The sequence below is a fragment of the Pararge aegeria genome, chromosome 17 (genome assembly GCF_905163445.1).
Source record: "Pararge aegeria chromosome 17, ilParAegt1.1, whole genome shotgun sequence".
Taxonomy (NCBI): Eukaryota; Metazoa; Arthropoda; class Insecta; order Lepidoptera; family Nymphalidae; genus Pararge; species Pararge aegeria.
In genome coordinates, this window is record NC_053196.1 from 15,324,017 (window position 1) to 15,351,284 (window position 27,268).

Here is a 27,268-nt window from a genome sequence, read left to right on the forward strand (position 1 = left end):
CTTCGAACAGTGCGTGTTGCCAGTGATGACCCATGGTTCAGTAACATGGTCGCTAACTATGGGCCTCGTAAGGAGGCTCAGTCACTCAGCGGGCGATGGAGACAGCTATGCTCGGAGTATCTCCACGTGATCAAATCAGAAATGTGGAGATTCGTAGTTAGAGTCCAGATTTCGAAGTGGCAATGGGCGGGGCACATCGTTCGGAGAAAGGATGGACGTTGCGGTCCCAAGGTGCTGGAATGGCAGCCCCGCACTGGTAAGCGCAGCGTTAGTCGACCTCCAACGAGATGGACAGACGACATTTAGCGCGTCACAGGTAGCCGCTGGATTCAAACGTGGAAAAACCGTGGAATTTGGCAAGTGATATTTTAATTGCTTATAACGCATATAACACAACTTCAAAAAGTTAGAGTTGCTGCGTGCGTGATTCGAACTCGGCCCCCGGAAAGTGAAGCCGAAGTCCTAACCACTGGGCTATCACCGCTTCTATCTACTAGATGTCATTTATATTTTTTTTATACCCTTATCATTTATTGATTTTCATTTTTTTAAATTCTTAACAATGCTTACAAAAACAAAAAACACTATTAAAAATTTATAAGAAAAAAATAACCACCCTCCGCTTGCGGGGCTTTTGAATGCCCAAGCAACCGGCGGTCAGGGTTCCAGAGTGAGGAACCTCCTCACAATACGCGCCGTTTCAAGGACTACTGCCTTCTGTATCCGACCCTTGATCCAAATCTTAAGATGTTGGTCGAAGCTTTTCGCGAGAAGACCATTGACTGAAACGACGATCGGAACAATAACTGTCGACTCAACATAACTATTATAATTACTTATTTATAATTATTATTATTACTTCGATAATGTAAAGGCGTGATTGCAGTGAAGAGCTTTCTTGTGGTGGAATAAAAAAAAAAAGATTACCGTGGGACAGTAAGTATTCGTCAATTGTCAGTGTTACAATGTACATTACAATCAATTGCGATGCACGTAGCAGCCATTTGTAACGTCGCTGCACTGCACGATTCGTCCTTTTAACAACTGTTGCCTTTCAAATGACATCATTTTATCGGTTAGCGGAATGCATTATGCAACGAGTATCTAGGGGTATCTAGAAGGTATCTAGAGGCAAGGTATCAACAAGACAGAGAAAAAAGGGGAACAAGAAACCAGACGAAAAAAAAAGTTTAATTTAGTTGATACCGTTTATTACATTTACATACATTAGAGAGACCTTAATGTCTTAATAGTTAAGATATTGAAGTAGGTACACAGTCGTAGACTCTGCACAATGTAGAAGCTGCATAAAAAAATAAAAGAGCAACCAGAAATCAACCGACGCGACGGCCGACTGGCGCAGTGGGCAGCGACCCTGCTTTCCAAGTCCAAGTCCGTGAGTTCGATTCCCACAACTGGAAAATGTTTGTGTGACGAACAAGATTGTTTTTCAGTGTCTGGGTGTTTCTCTGTATATTATAAGTATTTATGTGTATATTCATAAAAATATTCAGCAGTTATCTTAGTATCCATAACACAAGCTACACTTACTTTGGGGCTAGATGGCGATGTATGTACAGTACAGACCTAAAACAGTATTTGATCCCAATGTCGAAGGAAAAAAGAAAGTAAAGCATTAAAAAATATATCTAGAGGCATTACAGAGTTATATATCCCTTACCCACAAATACGAGCTGCTAAGCGCTTAAGCGTTCCGGCACGAACGCGTAGGAACTGATTAGGGGTATGGTTTTAATATAACTGCCATACACCAAACTTCCACCATACTTGGAAGTAGTCCGTGGGTCGTAGTCGTGGGCCGTAGTCGTGGGCCGTAGTCCACCACGCAGACCATTGGGTCAGCGTGGTGAACTACGGCCTAAACCCGTAGGGAGAAGACTACTGCTCTAGTGTGCCGGTAATGGGTTGATATTACGACTACCTTACAGGTTAGCCCGCTACCGTCTCAGGTTGAGCGGTGGAAGCGTAGTGGTTATGAATTCGGTTTCCTTTTTGGGGGACCGAGTTCATCCCCGCCACGCACCTCTAACCATTCGGAGTAATGAGCGTTTTTGACAGTTAAATATCACTTCCTTCGGCATTGAAGGTGCCTTCTTACAAAAACGATGCAGATTAAGGATCTGACGCCTCGTTATTTCTTCGTAAAGGTGAAGGAGAAACTAAATCCAATAGTTGTTAGGATATTTCGGAAATATATATATACTTTTTTTTGAGCCTTAGTGGGACGTCTTTATACATAGAATAGTAATAAGCCACGGCCGAAGCCTACCGCCAGACCAGACCTGAGAAAATTTAAAAATTATAAAATCCCAAATTGCCCCTGCCGGAAGTCGAACCCGGGACCTCGTACTTAAATGTATAGCTCATAAATTTCAAGCAGTTTGATATGGTGGTTAAATTAAACCAATATCGGCTTCTACGCGACATCGTACCAGTCAACTAAATAATGTATATTTAGAGAATGCGGTATTTATGTCGAGTATGGGTATATAAAGCTATAAATAATTCACAGCTTATTGCTTTTCCGCGTGAATAAGATAAAGACTAGGTATGCGCGGACGCAACAAAACTCATATTACGTGTACGTAGGTATGTTACTATGTTACCCACGAGTAAACATGTGCCGCACGCGTGAAGGTTGCATTCATTTAACGGAGACTGTTTTACCTATCAGTTTGATTCTATCGATGGGTTCTTTTTTTTATTAATTTAGTTTTCTTACATTATCTTATTTTATATGCTTATAATTAACAGTTTCGTAAGATACAATTTTTGAAAAAAAAAGTAAAGCCCTGCTTCTGCGATTTGATACATCAGCCAGGCTGATCTTCCTATACACATAGATAAACTAAAACTATAAAATTTACACACTCATAATAATTATTACTAAAAATTTATAATCTACTAAGTAGTGTTGAATCGCTTGAGGTCACTCAGGATGGAGTTTACCATGTCGGTGTAAGAAAGCAAGGCAGATCTTTTTCGCAACAGAGAGCGCAGCTCATAGGGGGACACCCGAAGGTGCCCGCAAAGTAACTCATGGTCCAGGCGGAGTCTTCCGAAGCGGGGACATTCCCGAAATAGATGGTCAAGGATTGGCTGGTGGAGTTGTCACACGGGCACTTATCGTCAGTGGTGATGTGGAAGCGATGTAGGTAGTGTTTGTTGTATGCGTATCCAGTGAGAGCCTGCGTGAGCGTGAACGAGATGTCCGTGAGCTTGAAGAGCTCGCGAATCTAGGGTTGTTGGGTATAGAAAGAACTTCTGTCAGATAGCGGTGCTGATTCCTTTGGCGACATAGCACTAGACTAAACTATATTGACACCCGCAGGGCTAGCAAAATTTTTATCCCCCGATTATATCCACTGACAAGGGATATAATTAACGTGTCCACCTGCACGGCTAGCATAGCAGCAGACAATTTTATCCCCGGGAAAGGATATAAATTTATCTTCCCCCACAGCTTTATCAACTTGCTGAGCCCTGGCGCACAAGTGGAAATAATTTCCAAATAATAAATGTGTAATAATAAAATGGGGAAACTTCTCTCCGTATCCACCTGCTAAAGTACGGGAATATGGAATAGGTTAATATAAATAAAAAGAAATAAAATAGATATTTTAATATACGTAGGTACATAATATTGATGGTTGTAAAATATAAGTACATTGCACTTAAAAGTAACGAAAATATTATTTAAATTTTAAGAACAATGGATGGAGATAGGTAGACAAAATTGACATTGTTGTCACCATAGAATTCCTAAATTGGCAGACCTAAAAGCCAAAAAAGAAAAAGAAGAAGAACAATTCCTAAAAACAATACATGTCTTGCCTAGTTATTCAGACCATCAAAATTATGAGTATATTGCAGTATATTGCGCTAGGTACGCGTTATGTAGTATTATAAGCTGACCTACTGTTTGCGATTGGTATACTGACAGATACGCCATCATATTACTTCACAGTAAATACCTGATATAAAAGCTGTGACGTCACTACAAGTTTTACGGTATATTTTCTTGACAACATTGTAGACCATTATCGATTAGGATTACTTACTCACTTATTTATTATTATTACTATTTATTCTACCTACATAACAGGACACTTTTTTGCGTATAATGAAACACCTACAAAATGAAACGACAATACGAATGGGTACCAGGCAAGCATAATCATGAAACAAGCCGCAAACAAAACACGTGCAACGCAACGTGTCACGTGTCACCCCACTGCGGTCTGCAGCGCGATACTTGCGCGACTGTATCGCCGCCATCTTGTCTCAGTCGCCCCGCTCGGTTCAACTCGAACGCACGCCACTTTAGTAGCGGAAAAATCCTAATAAAAGCCACATTTCACGGCGGAAATATCAAATAATGAACAGTTCACCGATAGACGTCGACGAATTAATAAACGCTGTAAGAGCCCGACCGCCTTTGTACAGTAGAAATGAACGTTACGAGCCTGGACATAGGCACACGAAAAAGCGACTTTGGTTGGAGGTGTGTAAGGAGGTAAATCCGGGATTCAATGAGCTGTCTGCTACGGAAAAACGTGATTATGGTATGTACCTAAACAGTAAATATCATTATCGCTCTAAATTATGTCCTCTGCCTCATCTCTCTTATAGAGCTTAAACCCAACACGCTACTCTTATTTGTCATCCTAACCATAACGTACTACGACGTTAAATAGTTAACGATTATAATCAGCTGATAGTGTTATGACAGTAGGTTTATAACAAGATATTTTGCCCACAAGGTCAGTCACCCATCCAATTTTCGACTTGGGGCAACGTTTCTTAATTCAAATTGTACAGTAAATAGTCCATTCGCTTAGAAACTCCTTTGTGCCGTGCCGTCTTGGCCTGGGCCGCATTTTCTCAAAGGTGCGGCACGCGGCGCTGCCTAGCTGCGCTTCCAAAGGACGCCGCGTACGATGTACATACGCAGGAGAATTTGGCACTTTTTTTTCCTACTTGGGAGAAGAGTACGTTTTACTTTTGTTTATCTTCTCATTTTCATGTTTTTCATTTAAATTTTACTTTAACTTATCTTTATTATTTATTATAATTTAATTAGAATAAAATGAGAAACTTTAATTCTTACCGAACTACGAAAGAAGGAAGGTTATGTTTTTCGAGTACAGTATGTATGTATGTGTTTATTTCTTTCGCACGCCCTAGAGCCTAAAAGGCTTGTCTTAAGTTAATGTGAGTATTGTGAATAGTAGGATCTTGTTTGTGAGAGTGACACTGGGTATATTAAAATGTAAAAAAAAAACTTGATTTTTGCCGCAAAAAAATCTAAAAAAAAATTGTTTTTAAAATACATCAAAATAAAGATTTTTTAACAGTGATCACGAATACTTAATAAGTATATATATACTGGAGTTTGGAAATGGAAATGCTAAAAAATCACATCACACTTCACACTAATAAGATAATTAATGCTAAGGTATTGGTTTGTTACTTATTCAAGGTAAAACGTTTTGACGGGGTTTTTAGGGTAAAGTTCATTTCCATATGTAAAGAAAATAATAAAATATATATAGTTTTTTTTTTATTGTGTTTTTGTTTTATTTATTTTATTGTTCCCCTTATTATTGTATCGCCCTTGTTTCGCATATTTTAAAATCATAATCATCATATCAACCCATTAACGGCCCACCACACTGCACGGGTCTCCTCCCACAATGAGAAAAGTTGAAGTCGTAATCCACCACGCTGGTTTAAAAACATACTTCACATTATTTCAATAATGAAAAGATTATAAGACAAGTTAGAAAATATGGAGTTTGTAAACAAATATTTTCTTAATTTTAAATTATTATTCAACAAGCGTTTTTTTTTAAAACTCTTTTCAAAAACCAAAATGAAAGGAAAATATATACAATTAAATATCTTTTAAAGCCGGATTATTAAACACAATCTTTTGTTTTGGCTTTCAATTAAAATAACTAACAAATATGTTTAAGTTCGTAAAAAAATTACTCTCTGGGAAATTACAATAGCATCGTCAGTAAACATCAGCATTCCGAATAAAACTAAATTTAAAACTTCACTTCAAAGTCCATTGCTGCTTTTCCCTCGAAAACTTTACAACTTTTAGCTGTAAGTTGTTATTACTTCTAGAGTTCGCTCGGTTCTTTAAAAAGATTAAACTTCCCTCGACGAGCGATTGAATCGCTGGTGCCTTAATCTTGAGGTTATGTAATATGAGAAAGCATTGCTCATCCTAGTTGCCGTTCTTGCAACGGTTGAAAAAATTACAGGATCAGGGTCTCTGGTTTACAATTGTCTCTAAAATACACAATACCTCTTACAACGAATAAGGCCATGCCTAAATAAGTAACGCCTAATCTAAGAAGATTCCTAGGCATACATCAACCGTTCACCAATTGTTATCATCTAAGAATCGAATCGATTTTCTACAGACATCGCGTCGCCTATAGGCATTTCATTTAGACGATGCCTAGGTGTCCATAGTATTTGGTAGTTACAAATTTGACTTATGATAGAACGAGTGTGAAACAAACATTTTGAAGTACAGGATTCGCGACCCTTAAACGAGTTATATTAAGTACATCCTACTTCAGCAGGGTTTTAAATCCGAAAACGACTCATCTATTGCCAGTGGCGTGCACAGGGTTTGTGAGCAGGGTATGCATAAAGCAGGTACATGGCATAAAGTGGAAAAATTCCCCTCCAATACGAGTTATATAAGATAATTTGGGTATGCAGTGCTTTTGTGCATGTATGAAGTGCACGCCACTGTCTATTGCTATTGAGCAAATCTAGTACTAAGGCTACTGTAGATAATAATGTCTCACTGACTTGCAGTAAGTAACAAGTGACAGGAAAGTGTTTCGGGATTTCAGATCGCGAAGTTTATAAGCGCTGGCGGAGCCTTAGGACTTGCTTCACGAGAGAACTAGCTCTGCAGAGGAGGGAGAAGTTGGAGAAGTCTTCGAAAAGACGGAAGAGATACGAGCATTATGATGCTCTTAAGTTCATGCTTGCAGGTACGGTTACATTAAACGAAAAGGAAAATAAAATTTTAATGGAGGCTACGTATTATATAACCTGGTATGTGACGATGCAGCCTAAGGTGGAGCGCACATGCCTAGATGTCTAATTACTCTTGATTTGAAGGTACTCATATTATATGTGCAGTGGGCAGCTACCCTGCTTTCTGAGTCCTAGGCCGTGGGTACGATTCCCACAACTGGAAAATGTTTGTATGATGAACATGATTGTTTTTGAGTGTCTGGGTGTCTATATGTATATTATAAGTATTTATATGTATAATATTCATAAAAATATTCAACCGCTATCTTAGTACCCATAACACAAGCTACGCTTACATTGGGGCTAGATGGCGATGTGTGTATTGTCGTAGTATATTTATATTTATATTTTATATGTACTGGGGAAAATGGAAGCTGGAAAAGCATTCCAGATCTCTGCTGTAAGAATCAGATACGACGATGCACCGCGCTTCGTACGCGTCCACGATCAATTACTTAAGCAAGATGGTTAAAAAGGGGTTGTCATATTTTTAAGGGTGATACCCAGCCGTCCCCTTCTAAAAGTCTGGGTGGAAGGGGGGGATTTGTACTATTACTTCAAGTCAAATTGCAGAGTATACTTTTATTTATTTTATTTATTTATTTATTATTTATGTACCATAAATTGTGATTGTGAACATAAGATACATGAAGTGTACAAAGGAAAGCTTATCTCTATAAGAGATCTCTTCCAGCTACCCCAGGATGTGAGTAAGATGATTTAATTGTGGTATAGGTCAAATAAAGGTACAATATACTTCATAACTACTAAGTATATTTAATATATCTAAATAATAACAAAATTCTACATACTAATACAATAACATTTGAATAAACTATATATACAAAATACATAAAATAATATAATAAATATTTATATAATATAAATATAAATATATATCTATAATAAGTAAACAGTGATAAATATACTATGACAACGATAGATAATGCTCCTTTACATTGTGTTTTTACACACCGCAGAAAAAAAACAATATATATAATAATACATGGAGCAAGTAAAAACAGTACAATTTGGTGACCTTATCGGTGCATAATTATCCCTTCTAGGTAGGCTTGCCAGGTTCTCAAACCTAGCAGCTGGACAGACCAGCCAGTTTGGCCGGACATTAGGGTAAAAAAGCCGGATTGTACATTATTGAGAATTTTGTATCTCAGTAATAATAGGTACAAAAAAAGAAATGGATTCTAAAATTAAGCTTTTTGTTTATGACCAGTCTCACTCGACTCGACTGCGCTTGTCTTCATTTGCGAAATGTAAAAAGCCTAACAGAAACCGGGCGAGCCGGACACAGTTTATATTGGCCATCACGCAATCAAAAACCCTAACTGTGTCCGGCATTATCCGGACGTATGGCAACGCTCCTTCCAGGCAACTGAATTGCAGTTATTTAAAAAGAGTTAAAACAAATGTGATATCATCGCAGCGGTTATGACTTCGGAGAGCGGACTCCCTTTCGAGGGTACTTTATTACTTATATAATAAGCAGTAGGGAAATTGTTCCAGTAATTCTACTTGTAACGAAAAACTATTCAATTCTAGAATATGGCGACGATACCGGAAAATTGCAGGATGACACGATGGAGATACTACAGTATGATAGTGACGATGAATCAGCAGAGAACGGGGACGCAGAAGATATATCCTCCAGGAGCGACGCCGGGACTCTCAGACACATAAAATCCGAGGTCGAGAATTATCCGGAAACGGAAATATTCTTTGACACAAATAATCCTATTCAAGACTCTGCAGAAGAAAACGCGCACGATATGTTAGGGCACGTCTCAGTAAGACATGAAAGCGACAGTGACAAACTGTTCATGCTATCTCTAATACCGAGCTTCAGAAGAATAAACCCTAGAAAGAAGTTAGCTGCAAAGATAGAACTGATGAAAGTTATGCAAAGTTTTCAAGAAGATTAAGAACTCATTCTTTGTATGTGACCTTATATACCATGTGATTTTCATAAGGTACCTATACCCCAGTCAGTGGCGTGCACTCCATACATGCACAAAAGCACTGCCTACTCGAAAATGTATATATAACTCGTATAAGAGGATGATTTCTTCCGATTTATGCAATTTTCCTGCTTTATGCATACCCTGGTAAGAAATCCAGTGTACGCCACTGACCCCAGTTAATCTGTCCAAGAAAATTAAATTAATAGTTTGGTGCACCACCACATGACTTGATACCAACGTGTGCGGCGGTGGTATCAAGTCATTCAATTCACGCATCAGAAAAAAAATGGTATGGGTTCCTAATTAATCAGCTCTTTCCCAATTTCTTAATGCAGAAATAACGTTTTTTTTATTACTGGTTCAATATACTTATTTTTTTTAATGCCTAGAGTTTAATACTGTAGTTAGAAAAAATAAAATAAAATAAAATCTGTGTGTACCACTAAACGTACCCGCTTCGCTATGGCTGAGTTTAGTGCTGATTTGCATTCCCGTTGGAACTTAGGGATAAAAGATAATTTCAAACACTTTTATTATAGAAATGCAACGTTGTTTAAAATTTTTCCACAATAATTTTCATTTTGTTATATTATATAGATAGTACGTTACTTTAAATGTTTCAATCTACATTTCAGACATTTAAGGTTGAGCTGGATTACATAGTAAGTTATGTATGTTTTAATGGTTAAGAATAAGATATATATTTTTTTAGTAGAAGGTAGTAACAAGAAATAATGAATGAAATGTGAGGAGTAATTCAGTGAGAGACAGTGAAACTCCTAAAATGGTTGTACACAGTTGTAAAGCTTTATTTTAATAAAAGAAGTTTATACTAACATGCCGTATTATTTCCATCATTTTTAAAAGCTACCGCTAATGGAGTTGTTAAAAGACCTAAAATTAAGTAAACTCACTTGACAGAACCTACTGTACGAGACGTCGCGTATAGTAGAATTTCTGTTCCTGAGGAGTTGAATGTATTTTCGCGTTGTATTTTTACTCGTTTTGAAGGTATTTTAGAGAAAAGGAGAAGTTTTATCTTATTAAAACACGCTTTTTTTTTAAATTGTGAATACACGTTCACAGTCATGTACACGCATATCTATAAATTGGATATATATTAATATAACATATATATATATTACACATTTATTTATATATTTAACACGTATAGTATATAAATATTATATATATATACATATAGTACCAAATTTATATATTTTTTGTTTTGGCCACACCCTCACTCGTTCTTCTTGCACGTCCGAAGGTTGCCTGGTAGAAAATGCAGCATTTGGTCCGCCTTTGTAAACCGTTATTTGTGCAATAAAGCGAATAAATAAAACCTACTAAATTTCGAGTATTCTTGAAAAAACTTTGATACGAGTTTGAAAGTAGCCGTTATACTTTAAAAGTGTTTTCGTTTTATTGTTCTGATATAACCCTCTAAAAAGCTGTATGTTGGTGATGAAATAAGTAGGTAATGACTATTTAACGTTGTGCAATAAAAATTTGATAGCTCGAGACATGAAAAGCAAGTAGATTAACCAAGGCCAAGCTGTAGGGCTGCGATGCGCGGCATGAGATAATTCTAACTACCCATTTACTCATCTTATCTCATAGATATAACAAGAGAAAATGGTGGATATAAATATCTGGTTGAAAGACTTATGGTAGGTACTAGAAGAAGAAGAAGAAACACTTTATTGCACGTATAACATACAGGAAAAGGAACATTAAGGAGTGTACAGTGAACAATATAGACATGCGACGGCGACCTTATTGCTGCAAGCAATCTCTTACAGGGCGACCTTTGTAGAAAGGACTTGCAGCAAGAGAACGGGATAGTAGTAGTAGGTATTCTAATATAAATATTGTTAAAGTCCACTTTCTTTTAAATTTTTTCTTTAAATTGTTACAGTAAATTTATAAAGTGGGTAAATAATTAAACTATCAGATATTTTGTTAATAGATAGTTTTCAAGAAACAATTGAAATTATATTTGATTAACAACCAATGTTCATGGCATTGAGTTGGTGGGTATTTCGATATAAATACGACTGCATTATCGATACACTTCAGTCCAACATGGACTCGAACGATGCTAAGATACCTCCCGGTGTCTTAGTCGTTTATCAAGTCAGCTTGGTCAAAAAATCAAATCACCGAGAGTAAATTTAGCATTGGTAAATTAAATCGCGAATTTTTATTTATACTCAAATTAAAATTTACTTTATTTATGAAGGCCTATCACAGGCCAGGTTTATACATATATGTTTACGATATTGTAAGTGGATGTTGATAACTTCGTTCGCCAAATTAAACCTAAAGCTACGAGGGTTCCAAACGCGCCCTGGTCTAAGAAGAGCCCACAAAAAACTTAGCTGGATATTTTTTTTATCACCATCTCACAGTAAATTAATATTGAGCTATGAAGCGAAGTTAGAGCAATTCACACCCTAGCTTTTTTGTCGTTTAAGTAATCCTTAACATTGTAATATGATTTTTCTGTAAGCTAACGTTTTATATAAACTTTGAACTTAATCTAGATATCTCTTTTAAATCTTTTCTAATGCTAAAAAGGTTGGTGCCAAGTGAATAAAATACTCTGGCATAAGTTGATCGTTATAGGTATTTGTATAAATTGCGCAGCGCAGTTTGTGCAAAATAGCCGTATCCAACCTTTCTAATTCCGAACGCAATCCGTTACAAAAGAAGCGAGCGCATATCGCGCGATCCTATACGATTCATGTTGACTTTATACGGCACGACGCGGGTTCCTTTTTAGGGTTCCGCACCGTAATGGAAAGACGGAACTCCTATGGTGCTACGTGTTTCAGTCTGTCACGATTTCTTATTTCCTTAGCTTTTGCTAGTAGCTCCGTAGCTTTTTAACAAAATTGGGCATCCTTTGAAGTCGATAGCATTCTATCGACTTTAAAGTAGAATGCCCAATTTTGTCAATGCGTTTGCCCATTCATGAGTATTACGAACTCTTTGGTAAAATAGCGACATTAGTGTTATAGAAGCTTTGTGTATTGAACATATTGATATAGAACCTTTGTGTATTGAACGTTTTGAAGATTAGTGTTATAGAAGACCTCAATGGATGTACTCTGAAGCAAATTTAAATTCATTTTAAAAGTGTAGATAAAAACACTTGAAAAAAAATGTAAAAAATATTTACGGGCTAGAAATGCCATTATGATATTAACAATTGCATGGCTAGCATAGGCAGTGGACAAAAATGATATCCAACGACAGTAGATAAAATTGTCTATCTATCTAAATACAGCAACAGGGGAAAGGAGACGTTCGCGCGCCCATGTTCGAGGAGCAGATACAACCGTGGAAGAGAATATACATGAATGAAAATACATGATCGGTTCTACTACAGGGCTAGTACAGGTATTATACCCCCTGACAAGGGATACAATTTACGAGTCCACCAGAAAAAGCACGGCAACAGAGAATGGAAGAGTTTATCCCCGTTTATAACTAAACGAAAACCTGCAGGATATAAATTTTTGTCCTTTCCCCGTGCTGGACATGTTAGCCGTGCTGAAATAAAAATTCAAATTCTTTATTTGGAAAAAAATTGAAGTAACTTATATTAATGTCACTTCTTACATACGATAAATCGTATGGGCAATCTCGCGTCGCTTAGTGTAAAAACTGCAATTGTTTCGCTTTATTTGTTCTGGTATTGCAAATAGATTCGAACATTCGCTGTTCAAAGAAAATCTAAATTCGCATTCGCAAGTGACAGGAAAAGTTGCCTTTACGGACTCTATAAGCCCTGACTCATGAAGTTAGTTGCAAATCATTTATTATAAGGACACTTTGTATAATATTTTTGTAGTATTCAAGTTTTAGTGTAAAGTATGTTTAATTCATCATGTCAACAATTCAAACAAGTAATTGTAAAAGCGGTGATTGCGCATTGAGTAGGAGCTTAACTTCACTTTCGCGGGACCGAGTTCGAATCCCAGCACCCACCTCGAACTTTAAGTTATGTGCGTTTTAAGTAATTAAGATATCATTTGCTTCAACGGTGAAGGAAAACATCGTGAGGAAACCTGCATGCCTTTGAGTGCCACATAATGTTCTCAAAGGTGTGTCGAGTCCGACAATCCGGACTGGGTCAGCGTGGTGGACTACGGCCTTAACCCCTTCTCATTGTTGGAGGAAACCCGTGCTCTGTAGTGGGCCGGTCATGGCTTGATGTGAAGATGATGATAATGTTTAATTAACTAACACTTAAAAGTAATGGAAATATTGTTTACAAAATTAGAGAAGTATTACAAATTTACTTTAGAATTAAGTAGGTAGTTAATAATCATTTATTTTCTTCTTTCATTAAGGGTTGTCTGGAGAAGATCACTTAAAGCAATAAGACCGCCTTTGCGCATTTTTATTTTTCTTGTATTACTGTTTGCAATATTTATTATCTATATCCCTTAATTGTATGCAATAAAGAATTAATCTATATATCTATCTATCTATCTATACGGGATGTAGAACCGTGGCCTTCTAGCTAGGCGGTAGAGGTCGTTAACCTACGCCCATATTTGAAACCCGAGAAAAAGCTGATAAACTATACCCATATAGCAAAGTAATCCAAAATACGATAAAACGATGGGAACGGTAAACTTGGACAAAACTAGCTGTGACCTGTATTTATCTTTAGAATTAGCGTCAATTGACGATGCGGTGAAAACACAAAACGAGGTAATATTGGTAGGGCTGTCACACCCGTGAAACGGGCTAACTATGGGTCTCATAAGGCTAGGTGTATCTCTACTTGATCAAATCAGAAATGAGGAGATCCGTAGAAGAACCAGAGTTGCCGACATAGCTTAGTGTCGCGAAGTTGAAGTGGCAATGAGCGAGACGAATGACGTTGTGGTCCCAAGATACTGGAATTACCCGCACCGGTAAACGCAGCGTTGGAAGAAAGAATCCTGACGACGTGACGTGGATGGATGCCATTAAAGAAGTCGTAGGGCACCGCTGGACTTCCATTTTTTGACATGATGAATGATGTCACACTCAGGATTTTGTATTATTTTATGCCCAACAACATCGGCTTATTCAAGTCTTAACCTTGATACTGTATTTTAAGAATATCTTTTTGACTAGCATTCCGCACGTATTGTCCGGCGATTTGTGGCTATGTCTGCGCAATGTCCGCAACTTGCCGCTAGAAAAATACAGACTTAATGTAACCTTACTTGCGTTGCGTTAATTTTGTAAAGTCAGTAACTAATTCAAGTTTTGATGACTATAACGTGATATTTGCTACAAACATTAACTTAAATTGATTAGAATTTTTACAAATGTGGCCATAATACTTATTTAATTAATCAATTAACATTTCGATATGAAAACGTGTGCATTCGCAGTACACTTCCGACTTGTTTTGAGACTTAAACCACGCAAAGACATGTGTTGTCTAATCATAAAGTTGATGTCTATAGAAAAAAAAAAGGTTTTACCAACTCTAAGGTGATAACTATTGGTGAGCGGTTGATTTATACCTAGGAATCTCCTTAGATTAGTCGTTACATAACTAGGCATTGCCGTGTTCGTCGTGTATCACTTGACTTATACAGTAGGTAAACATAGTTGAATAAATGATTTTTAAATTGTGTATTTCATATACGCGCTCAGTTTTCTGGAGGTTTCGGAAGTAGCCGATTTATTACCGCCTATAAAGTATTCAACCGAATAACAAGATATGAAGCCGCCTACACTATTTGGATAATATTTCCTTCACAATTTGGCAGATTGTATTAGTTTTTCAGCATATTAATGGCAAGTGCGCCTAACTTAGACCACATGAATGGTATTTTCATACGCTATATATTATATAATATGTTTTATATATATATATATATATATATATATCACGCTTAAGTTAAGCTTTAGTCTTAAAAAAGAGGAATTTTGGTTATATTTGAAAGCGGAGCTAATATTTCCAGTAAAAATAACATATGACATAACAATTATTGGCAGCCCTAGGTCGGTCAGCAAACATTGCTTATCTGAAAACGGTCGGTTTGCTGGTTACTCAATCAGTTTCAAGGGCGAAACGGATCCGATAATTTTATGATGGGTTTATAACGTTTTCAACTAACTATTTTATTATTATATACCCCGCCCAGCTTCGCGCGGGTGTAATGCTATGAGTGATTAAATATATTATGAAGTATGATATACATTACTACAGGTTATATATCACATTATATCTTTGAATTTCTCGGCAATAACATGTATGTATAAAACATAATTTGCGTGGTGTATACATAAGTTACTCCGCGAAAAGCAGGAGAATCTGTATGGTGTAATTTATAATTTCTTCAATCTTTATACTCCACACCAAAAAGATCTATGAAAATTAAATACATATTATAACCTCTATAGTACAAAAATAAATATTTAATTCGGTTATAATTTGTCGGTGTAATGGTGTAAAATCGTCAAACACTTTCATCCCCTCTCCGACCGACCGAGCTTAATTTCGGGATAAAAAGTATCCTATATTACTTCTAACACTTTCAAAAATATGTGTACAAAGTTTCATGAGGATCGGTTAAGTAGTTTTTGCGTGAAAGCGTTACAAACAAACTTACATTGACATTTATAATATTAGTAGGGATGTATATGGTATGGTATACATATATTAATATTTGAACTTATCTTTTGAACGATGGTCTCTCATGCTATAAATATTTTTGGGATGCAGTTTACTTATTTAAAATAATTTAATTTATTGTAAGACTACCTGTTTCTCTCGTTCTTCGTCCCCGTTTATAACGGATTTTTACAAACCCCCGGGAACAGTTTGTTGGTACATTAAGTAGCCTATGTTTACTCTCCGTCCGTTTTCAACTCTGTGCCAACATTAAAGTCATATTCATTGCATAGTTAAGCTGTGAAGCAAGAACAAACATATAAAAACACAGTGGCATTTATAATATTTGCAGGTTAGGATTAAAGTTAAAACTAAAACTGGTTTGTACGTGTGAACTACCTGAGAAGAATAATAATGTGAACAATCAGCTCTGAGAATATAGTGTGGCAACGTTAATTTATGGTTAGGTAGTGACGTACTATTACAGAGCAATGAGTAGTTAGGTTCGACATTTGAATGACTATCTCTCGTGCTATAAATATTTTGAGTCTGCAGTTAACTTACTTAAATAATTAAGTTTATTTTAAGAATGGCTAGCCCGCGACTTCGTCTGCGTTGAAATATTGATTTTCCCGGAAATTAGAAGAAACCCCGAGAAATCATAAATCTATATCCAGCAGATTGTCAAAATCAGTTACATGATTTATAAGTTATCAGGTCACAATAAGACAAATACTTACTCTCAAGTTTGTATTATTAACTATCTAAACTCCTAAAAGTGCCCTTTCGCTACATACATATAGATTAAAGCCAAGAATATAATATATTAACCCTTGATTATCAAAATAGATTGTGCTACTAGGGCATAAAACCCATTTAATTACAGAGTTACACACTTTGCTTTGCACTTCGATTGCGAGGAAACTCTTCGACTTATAAAGTTCGATTCTTCGCCCAATATTTTAGTGAACGCCAAATTTGGTTTACTGACCGAGTTAAAAGCTGCTTTTCCATCCGTGTCATTTAATAAAATATAAATAAAATATTATTAATTAAATAAATTTCATTTTTCATTTATTCAGAATATAGGTAAGGGTACAGAATTGACACAATAAACATGGTGCCACGATAACTGTTGCAGTAGTATAAACTGTGTCGCAACAATTAACGCCCACCTCCAACAATAAATGTATAGTACAAATAAGACAAAAGTAGAACATAGTAAATGCCAATAAAAAAAAAGAGAATAAGAGTCAATTAAAATAATAAAAACACAAAAACAAATATATAATCTATTCTAATAATATAATCCCCAATAATGCACAAGTGCATAAAAATTAGTTTTCAGACTTCATAGCCTAAAGTAAGACTATGAGAGTTTGAGAAGTGACAGTTAATATATAGTTTTGTAGTTACCATCTACAACTGAGGAGTTTGGTTGCGAGAAGTACAATTAAATAGCAGTAATATCATCCTGGGAATACAGTTCTAACAACCATAAATAATACATTAATTGATGGTTAATTAACATTTATTACATGTTAACTACCCACTCTGTAGTTCAATCAGTAATAATTGTTGTTATTTATAGAGTAACTATGTACCTATCCTATGTGTATGGAAGAGTTCGCTATGTAGCGATAAGGCCGCCAAATTGTATACTTTGCTTACAATTTTTTATACGTTTAAAGTCAAAGTCAAAAATATCTTTATTCAAGTAGGCCTATAGGTGGCACTTTTAATGCGTACATAAGAATTACACGGTAGTGAGATGATGGCGATAACCACATTCGTAAACTTAAAACTAAAGCTACGAGGGTTTCAAACGCTTCCATGTCTAAGAAGAAGCCCACAGCAATGTGGTGTACAATAAAAGTGTATTCATTCATTCACGCATTCATTCATTCATTCATACCTAGGTATTATTTTCTTTACAGATATTGCAAAACAATTAGGCCAGGAACACATTAGAAGCGTCGCGGTAGCTTTACATTTGTATTAAGTACTATCTCCCTAGCACAGTGGCGCGGGCGAGCGCTGTGGTTTCATACTAAGTGGGGCGCCCAGGTTCAATCGCTAGTGCTTATCAAGAAACTTTGTAATTTTCTCCTATCTGGTCTCGTGGTAGCCTTCGGAAGTGGCTTGTTACCAAAGTCAAAGTCAGATGATTCTTTATTCTTTACACACAGAGCTACCCGACTAGCTACCCATCTAGCTACCCAACTAGCTACTTGCCTAACTACCCACCTATCTCGCCACCTAGCTACCAGCCTAGCTGCGCCCCTAACTACACACCTAGCTACCCACCAAAATACCGACCTACTTAAAACTAAATCGAACATTGTGTGAACCACACGATCAAATCAATGTAACATTCCAGAGGATAATTAAAATCAAACCAAATAATACCCTTTAACAAACTAGAGAGCTTTCCAGTCGCTCTTTACTAAAATAATTTGAAACTCAACGGTCTTATCTCAAAGGCTTTGAAATTAAAACCTTTGCCTTTGGCGTACAGCAATAAAACAAAGAGGATACTAATGAAATAACAACGTTCGATTAATAGTAACTTTTATAAAGCGGGTAAATAAACTTTTGATGACTATAGTTTATTAAATTGGTTAGGATTTTTACAAATGCGCTAATAATAATTATTTATTTAATAAATAGTTTTTAAGAAACAATTTAAATTTTATTCGATTAACAACCAATGTTCATGACATTGAGTTGGTGGGTATTTTGATATAAATACATTATCGATACACTTCAGTCCTACATGGACTCGAACGATGATAGATACCTCTTGGTGGTTTAGTCCGTATCACTAGATTCGCGATTGCCTACGTTTTAATGGAATCTGGTAGGGATTCTGACGTTTTCCCAGAGTGAAAAGTAACATGAAAATTTTATGTATGTTTATAAAAACATTTCTAAATCTAAGAAAAAATTTGACTCTAATAATTTGACATTAGAAGTGAGAATAAACTTGCAGTGAAATATACTAGGTTACATAAAATTCATAACTCGTTTAAAGAAAATTGCATGACATCTTGGCTGTCTCTTAAAATGTTCAAAGTGTAATAAACGTAAGGCTAAATCCTTCTATAGTATAACTACGGACTACGTTATCGAAAAAAAGCTTGGGACTAAATTATTACTCTAGCCAGGTTGCTAATCTAATAATTTTAAATGACAATGTTAGATGGTGATAACAAAAAGGAACACCCGGCTAAGTTTGTCGGACTTCTTGTTAGACCAGGACGCGTTTTGAAACCTCGCAGCTTTAGTTATAAGTTTACGAATATGGTAATCGCCATCATCACACTACCGCGTACACATTTTTAATGTAGGTACGCAGGTAGGTAGGTCGTATCATCCATGGGACTACTTGAATAAAGATATTTTTGACTTTGACTTTATCATTTATCTGTCCCGGATTCAAGTTATCAGTTAAGCTTTGAAGGCGGGCATAGGTAACAAAGGCTATTTTTAATCCTGCGGGAATGTCATCCGGGAATTTTTTCATTTATAACCGGTGGTTTTTTTTAGCCCATGTCTTAGAGCATTTAATTATATTTAAGTTACAACTACAACTACTTTAACTACAGCAAGACTGTAGTATACAGTATTAAAGTGTAGAAATAATTTTAAAATGTTAAAGAAAAATCACAGTTCTGAACGTGTATCAAACGACGTTTTTTAATACACTTGCGAAAAAGTGCAGGCCATAACAAATTTTAAGCGGCTTGAATAAACAGTAAATTGTAAAAGGGAAAAAGTAAAAAACACTAGTGCGAAAAATTCAACTTTCCTAACGATGTCAAGTTACAATAAGGTATTTTTAAGCAACTATATTTAAAACCATTTCATTTTATGTTCACTTACTTATAGAAACAATTGGGCGAATTTCAACCAGTCAAGGCGTTCTGTAGTGTTCATTATTGCTACCAAAAGCGAGTCTTGGTAGAATTTTAAGTGTCTACATTCGTGTAACGCTTACGTGCCTAGATTGCGAGTATTTGAGTAGCTTAGTTCAAAGAAGTATAGTTCCATGAACTGATCTCCTATCGGTGTGTGGCCTCTTTGTGTACTAGAAACACGTACATGGTTCGCCGGCTAATATTAGGTAATCATTTGATCCTGTATAAGGAAGAAGATTGTGTTTCTACCACACACAGTAGGTATACAGATCATTAACCTTTGTTTCGAATGCTTTTGAAGAGATTTTTATTTAGAATGTGATTTGAAACTGTGTGGAACGGATATTCGTCATGATAATGACAGAAGCACATATATGCATGGGAAAGAATGAGATAGAAATACTGTACACATTACGTTTTCTATTTCAATTACTACAGAAAAAATGAATTTGTAATATAATATATCAAATATTTAAGTTCGGTAAAAAATAATAAACCTTACATTTATCCGAATTGTAAATTAATCTGATTCCATCTTCAAATAACTTGTCATAAAATATATATGAACATTTGCGTATGTGTAGTGATATTTATATATATAATATAATTCTGTAAATATTATATGTATGAGTTACTTATGTATTATTACTAGATTGATTCCATAATTTGATCCTTTCATTAAGGATATGTTGGAGGGGATCACTTAAAGCGTTAAGACTATCTTTGCGCATTTTTATTAACTTGTTTTCTAGTTTTGTTATTTTTTTTTTAATTTATAATTTCTGCAATAAATAATTCATGTATCTATTTCATTTTGTCATATATTGTGTCATACGGATAGGGCATCAGACATGACATAAACGGGCATGTCTGTTTCTATCAGAATTATCCCGACTTCATTTGTAGAGTTCTCCTCTCCACGCTCCACCAGTGTACAGCGACTCCCTGTAGCTCGCATTATGTCGTCTGTCCAACCCTCTTGGTTCCAACGCTAGGTTTTCTATTCCCATCTATATTTACAAATTCCCAACGTCTTTCGCACGCTTTAACTAGTTTTTAAGTTCCTGTTAATGTTTTTTGTGTGTGCAATAACGAATTTTAATAAACAAACATCTACCAGTCTCCGAAACTATTGTTAGTAAATCTCTCTATAAAAATCGGCCACCGACTTACGCGTCGGCTACTTCAAAGACTCGGCGAAAAAACGCAAATAATTTGAGCGAACGAACTAAACGTATGCATATCTACCGCATGTTTAGATGTAACAATATGTATTCACTATTCAACATAATGTATGTCACGGATGTTCTGCGTGTTTGGGTACCTAATGCGGGCGCCTGTAGTTAGTCACTGGCCGCGGGCAGTACTTTGATCGATATCTATGCTAATATGATTCATTGGACTTCCTTTGATAGTGGCTTACTGTTGGCAAAACAATTACTGGTTTACTCGCTAAATCTATGAGAGCCTAGTACTTTTTTATGGTTATATTTGACGGGCCAAGCTGATGGCCCAATTGATGCTATAGAAACATCGCCTATAATCAGAGCTACACTTTGCCGGGCAAGGACGGACTATACATAAATAAATAAATATACTACGACAATACAATGCGTATGTCACAGCAAGTTTAAGATATGGTATAATATTTTGGGGTAATTCGTCTGATAGAGAGCGAATATTTAAATGTCAAAAGAAGTGTCTAAGAGCTATATGTCACTTGCGTCCCACAGATACGTGTAAACCGTATTTTGAGAAAATGAAAATACTAACTTGTCCTTGTTTGTATATTTATGAAGTTCTGATATTTATCAAAAAAAACAATCACTTGTTTACATATAGTGATAGCGAACGCAGGAAAAATAAATTATTGTATAAGCCACATTCATTATGGCGCCTAAAATATACAACAAATTGCCAGCGTCACTAGCCAACAGAAACATAAATCTTGTAGATTTTAAAGATAAGATAAAAAAATTACTTATTGGGAAATGTTATTATACCATCCAAGAATATTTAACAGACACAATATTATAGGTTTGACATTTACAGTGATTATAATTTGACATGAATAATAATATTTGTACTTTTGATATCACTCTTAAATTTTATTCTTATTTTAATAATATCGATTGATTTAAGATAGTATTATTATTGTATAATTATTGTACGATCATATATATTTTTTGCATGCCATCTAAGGCGGATTGTTTGTCCCTATGTTTTGTGTACCTACCAACAATGTAATACCAATCTGCAAATAAACGATTTGATTTGATATGATTTGATTTGAATACACACATCGCAATCTAGCCCCGCCTATAATTACAAAAAAAAAAAACATAAATCTATATTTATAAAAGAGAAAGTGTATGGGTATGTTCCGTATAGGCTCCAAACGGCTGGACCGATTAAACTTTCAGGGAATCTCCGGATTGACCTGGCGAGTAATTCTGCAAAGTTTGGTGACGCTCGGAGCACCCCTATTTTTGAACTGTCAAACTGTCAAATACAGCTTTTATTTACTATGATGGTATTCTATCTACACCCATGTACACCCAACATGGGTGTAGATAATGATCTTCACCCGCTCGAGAATAGAATAGAAGAGAATGAATACGGAGAGAAATAAATTGTTTGATATATTATGAGACTTAAATTAAAAATTTAATGATGTAAGTTTATTGTTTAGATAAAATAAACCAAAATCTAGCCCGGCGAAGCGGGCTGGGTACGCTAGTTATTCATTAAAATATTCATCAGTCATCTTAGTACCCATAACACACGTTACGCTTACTTTGGGGATAGATGGCGATGTGTATTTTCGTAGTATATTTATTTATTTATTTTCATTACCAGGTATGTCCTAGGAAACGGAGATTATCTGTAGACAATCCCTTAATCCCACGATTAGAAAAAAAAGAGTCCTTATTTCTGTGTACGAATCATATGAAGCAGGATGCCATAAGTCAAACCCAAGAAAATAATTTCATATCTAATAAATCTAAAAAATAAAAAATGTACTGCACGTTTATCACGCATCTACGAGTACGTGCACGTCACATAATATCTAATCATGTGACATATTTCTGTATATCGATACCGTATCAGACGTGATAGGCAAATATCAAGACATCATGAGTTATCTATACAGCATGCGGCAATGGACAATTAACCTTAGTACCTTAACATAAAGTTCATTTCGAAATGACTATCTCATCCAGATAAAATTGATTGTGATGTGAACAGTTTATTTGCTAGGTACTACCTATATACTATGAATACAGGTGTAAAGGATTGTGTACTCCACTTCTGTATAACGACCAAGTACTTGTAGGAATTGGTGTAAAATATATATTTGTTAATTTTAAATATATTCTAGATTAACAAAATATTACATATATGCTTATAAAATATTTTTAACCAGCAGAGTTTGAACCCACATCTCCCTGGCCATCGCGGCGTTTAATGTGCCATAGTTATCATACCAGCGACAATACCAAATACCCTTGAATATAGTAGACATATTATAAGCGACTGGTGATTTAATAGGAAACGTTACAGTTTCAACCTACTTTTTTTATCACGCTCATAACGCGACCTTATTCCACATATATAAGGCTCATAGTCCAAGAAATTCGTCACGCGTGTTTTATTTATTTCCCGATTAAGTAAATTTGTACCTCACTGCAAGTTATATGCATGAAGATGGACCGTTGTTAATTCAACCGGGTAGTCCAGATTATTTTTTGAATACCAACAAACGAAGTTTTTATGCGCCTTAAAATAGTACGCATTTTAGATAGAAATATATTTTGGACCGTCTTATTATTTATTATAAATTACCTTTTAATTTGATCAAATTATTCAAAATTCATGAGTTATATTTTAAATGCGATATTATTTCCTTCATTATATTTTCAAAATATTGGCTGGCTGTATGGTAGTTTAACTTGGCATGCGAAAAACAGACCATCGCGCCATTTTCTATAATTAATATTTTATGTTAATGTCACCGCTTTGTGGTTGGTTATTAATAATTTAAAAAGTCCTGTTTAATTTGGAAAGCCGAGCAACAAGATTTCACGCCGCCGGTTATAATAATCAAAGCAAGAATCGCGAGTGAATAACCTCTTGCCACCACAATTGTAGAAAAACCGCAAAAAGGTCAGTTACGTAGTTAGTTAGTTTTCTATACAATAGCTGGTGTCTGGGAGTGAGTACTTTGTTTTTGTGTTGGTGATAGGTGGTGAAGGGCTAATGGAGGTTCAACCCCCACCTAAACCCCCTGATCCGGGGGGAAATATGAATATTTCGGCAGAGCAGGTCGAGAGCCCACATTTTATACCTATGGACTCTGAATCTACCCACCGTGGCACTAAGCGAACTATTCCTTTAAATGACACTTATAAAACGGGTTCTCTCCCTAAAAAAACTATTACAGATCCTGGCTCAACAGCTCCCTCTATGCAATCTGTTTACCTGCATCCCTCTCTCTCTGATTGTCCAAAAAAATACTTTAATGATGATAAAGGCCCATATATAGTATACGTCTCGCGTGAAGTCGCTGACCCTTCAGCCGGCGCTTCTATGAGAGCAATTAAATTTGGTCAGTTTCTACACAAGAACAAAATCACGTCAGTACTCAATGATGGTGTGAAAAGTGTTGGAAGAAATAAAATATCAGTGGAGTTCTCATCTGGGCAGGCGGCCAATGAATTTATAGATAACCCTATACTTGATACTTCTAACTTTACAGCTTTTATCCCCACATTTAATATTACCCGTATGGGATTAGTAAGAGGAGTTCCCACTGATTGGCACCTGGATGAGTTTATTGACTCTCTAGAGCTCCCCGCAGGTTGTGGGGAGATTCTTAAAGCTCGTCGTCTTAATCGTAAGGTAACAACCGATAGCGTGGTGACCTGGATTCCAACACAGTCTGTCGTTCTGACTTTTAGAGGGCAAACCCTCCCACCCAAGATTTTTTCTTATCACACTTCTCTCCCTATCCATACTTACAGACTCCCTACTATCCAATGTTTAAATTGCTGTCGATTTGGGCACATCAAGGACCAATGTAGATCGAAACCGCGTTGTTTCAAATGCTCCCAACCCCACTCAGGTGAATCTTGTGAGATAGAAACTGAAAACTCGTCTTGCCTTCTGTGCTCTGGCAAACATATGGCCACAAACAAAAGCTGCCCAGAACACTCCCGGCAGCAATCAATAAAAATGTTAATGTCAGAGGAAAACTTATCGTATCAGGATGCCTCTGCTAGATTCCCTCCAGTGCGACGCTCTTATGCTGACATGACAAAAGAGTTATTCACTAAACCCACTTACTCCCCAGTCTTTTCTATTCCCAATTCTAATAGGGTACACTATCCCCAAACGCCAAGAAATTCTTACAGGCAAACAATTTTCCGTACTCCTCGTCCCAGGCTTCAACCAACAAAGGGCTACGATCGTCAAGCACACCATGACATCATCCGGAACTGCCGCACATCTTTTCCCAATGGTAGTGCTTTAAATATTGAGCACGACTACGCTTTGCCACCCGATGATAGTAGTATACCTTCCCTCACCAATTCATTAAAGAACATTCTTGAAAATATAAATCAACATCCCCTACCGCCCAACGTTGCACAAATTATTATCAAAATCGCATCTCTTCTCAACAATGGCGTCCATGGAGATAATTCAATGGAATAGTCAAAGTATACGCCGCAAAAAACATGAGCTTTTTCATATTATCAATGAACATAAACCCGCTGTACTTGCAATCTCTGAGACATGGCTCTTGCCGGATTCTCGCTTCAGAGTTCCAGGTTATGCTTGCCTTAGGGATGACAGAGATGATGGATATGCAGGTAGTGCCCTCTTTCTTAAGCGCTCTCTTGCATATACCTGTCTTACCTTACCGGCTCACTCACGTCAGTTTAACGCTGTGGCTGTGAGAGCACTTGAAGTATCTTTTCTATCAATTTATATCCCTCACCCTAATCATTCTATTATTTCTGAACTTAAATCAGTTATTTCTTCTCTTCCGCCTCCAATACTCGTGATGGGGGATTTCAACTCCCATCACACAATCTGGGGTTCCCACTTCTCAGATAACTTTTCGACTCTCTTGTTAGATATTCTGGATGAATTAAGTTTGTGTATACTCAATGACGGTTCTCCAACAAGGAGAGTATACCCTCACCAAAATCCTAAGTCTGCCGTCGATCTAACTCTCTGTTCTCCCTCTTTAGCATCTCTTACTTCCTGGAGAACTCTCCCAAGTTGCCATGGAAGTGATCATTTCCCAGTAACAATATCTATAGCCCAAAAAACTATTCCTCTGTTCAACCCCAATCCGCTCCTCAAACACAAACTTAACAGAGCGAACTGGTCTTCATTCGCAGCATCGGTTGATATTAAAATTGATAGTTTAACAGAATCTGTAGACGAAGAGAATATAGTGTTTTATTATGAGAACTTTATAAAAATTTTAAAAGATACAGCCGACGTCCACATACCTCTCAAAAGGGCTAAACGTGATTTTATATTATCCCCTCCTTGGTGGGACGAGGAGTGTACCAACATAATACATAAACGTAAAGATGCAGAAATGTCTTATAAGATCTCGATGACACACGAAAATTTCCTGGAATACCAACGAGCAGATGCTAAGGTCAAAAGGGTGACTTCCAAAAAGAAAAAAACAGGGTGGACAACTTTTTGTGAATCTTTGGATCCTCGATCCCCATCTACCCTGGTATGGGATAGAATGAAAAGATTCCGGCAATCGGTATCCTCCAACGACCCAACTTCAAACAACCCTGCCGTTTGGCTAGAGGCCTTTGCAGATAAACTTGCCCCTCCCTTTGTTCCTTGTGAAAACATTCATTCTTATCCTAGTTCACTGACTTCTTCAGATCCTATGGATGCTCCATTTAGTTTCTCCGAGCTACAGTGTGCTCTTTCAGACCTGAAGGACTCTTCCCCAGGGGAAGATGGGATCCCATATTCTTTCATTGTTAAGCTTAATGATAAAGCAAAAATCTGCTTTCTCAACATGTTAAACTGGTTTCTAAATACAGGAATCATCCCAGGACCTTGGAAAACTCAAATAATAATTCCCATAAGGAAACCCGGTAAAGACCCGTTAGATCCTAATTCGTATCGCCCCATCGCTCTTTCCTCCTCTTTGACTAAAATTATGGAGCATTTGATAAAAAACCGTCTTGAATGGATTTTGGAAAGCAAAGGGTTGCTTGCCAAATCCCAGTTTGGTTTTCGCAAGGGCCTTGGCACAACCGACAGCCTTGGTATCCTCTCTACAGATATTCAATTAGCCCTATCTAAGCGAGAGTACCTTGTGGGTGTATTCCTGGATATTTCAGCAGCTTATGATAACGTTCTTCTCCCGATACTCAGGCAAAAATTGCAACAGCTGAGCATCCCGCCGAGACTGACACAGATCATATTTAATCTGCTTTCATCCAGAACTATTCTGGTACGAACACATTCCCTAAATCTTTCCCCTAGAGTTGTTTGGAAAGGCTTACCTCAGGGTTCGGTTCTGAGCCCACTTCTCTACAATATCTATACCGTCGATCTCGAACTGTCAGTGGAGAGTTTTTGCAAAGTCTTGC

At 36.5% G+C, this 27,268-nt stretch overlaps 2 protein-coding genes across 2 annotated transcripts in view; one reads left to right on the top strand and one right to left on the bottom strand.

Annotated features, from left to right (window-relative positions):
- LOC120630843 overlaps window positions 1-27,268 on the bottom strand; it is a 224,764-nt gene that overhangs the window by 141,085 nt on the left and 56,411 nt on the right. The window lies entirely within an intron of this gene.
- On the top strand, window positions 4,324-9,159 carry LOC120630844. The gene is made up of 3 exons (XM_039900143.1): window positions 4,324-4,586; window positions 6,903-7,046; window positions 8,653-9,159. The coding sequence occupies exons 1-3, from the start codon at window positions 4,400-4,402 to the stop codon at window positions 9,030-9,032; spliced, it is 711 nt and encodes a 236-aa protein (XP_039756077.1). The 5' UTR covers window positions 4,324-4,399; the 3' UTR covers window positions 9,033-9,159.

Coding starts and splice junctions, on each gene's coding strand:
- LOC120630844 (XM_039900143.1), top strand. CDS start 4,400: ATGAACAGTTCACCGATAGACGTCGACGAATTAATAAACGCTGTAAGA. Junction 4,587..6,902: donor TACGGAAAAACGTGATTATG/GTATGTACCTAA, acceptor TCGGGATTTCAG/ATCGCGAAGTTTATAAGCGC. Junction 7,047..8,652: donor TCTTAAGTTCATGCTTGCAG/GTACGGTTACAT, acceptor ATTCAATTCTAG/AATATGGCGACGATACCGGA.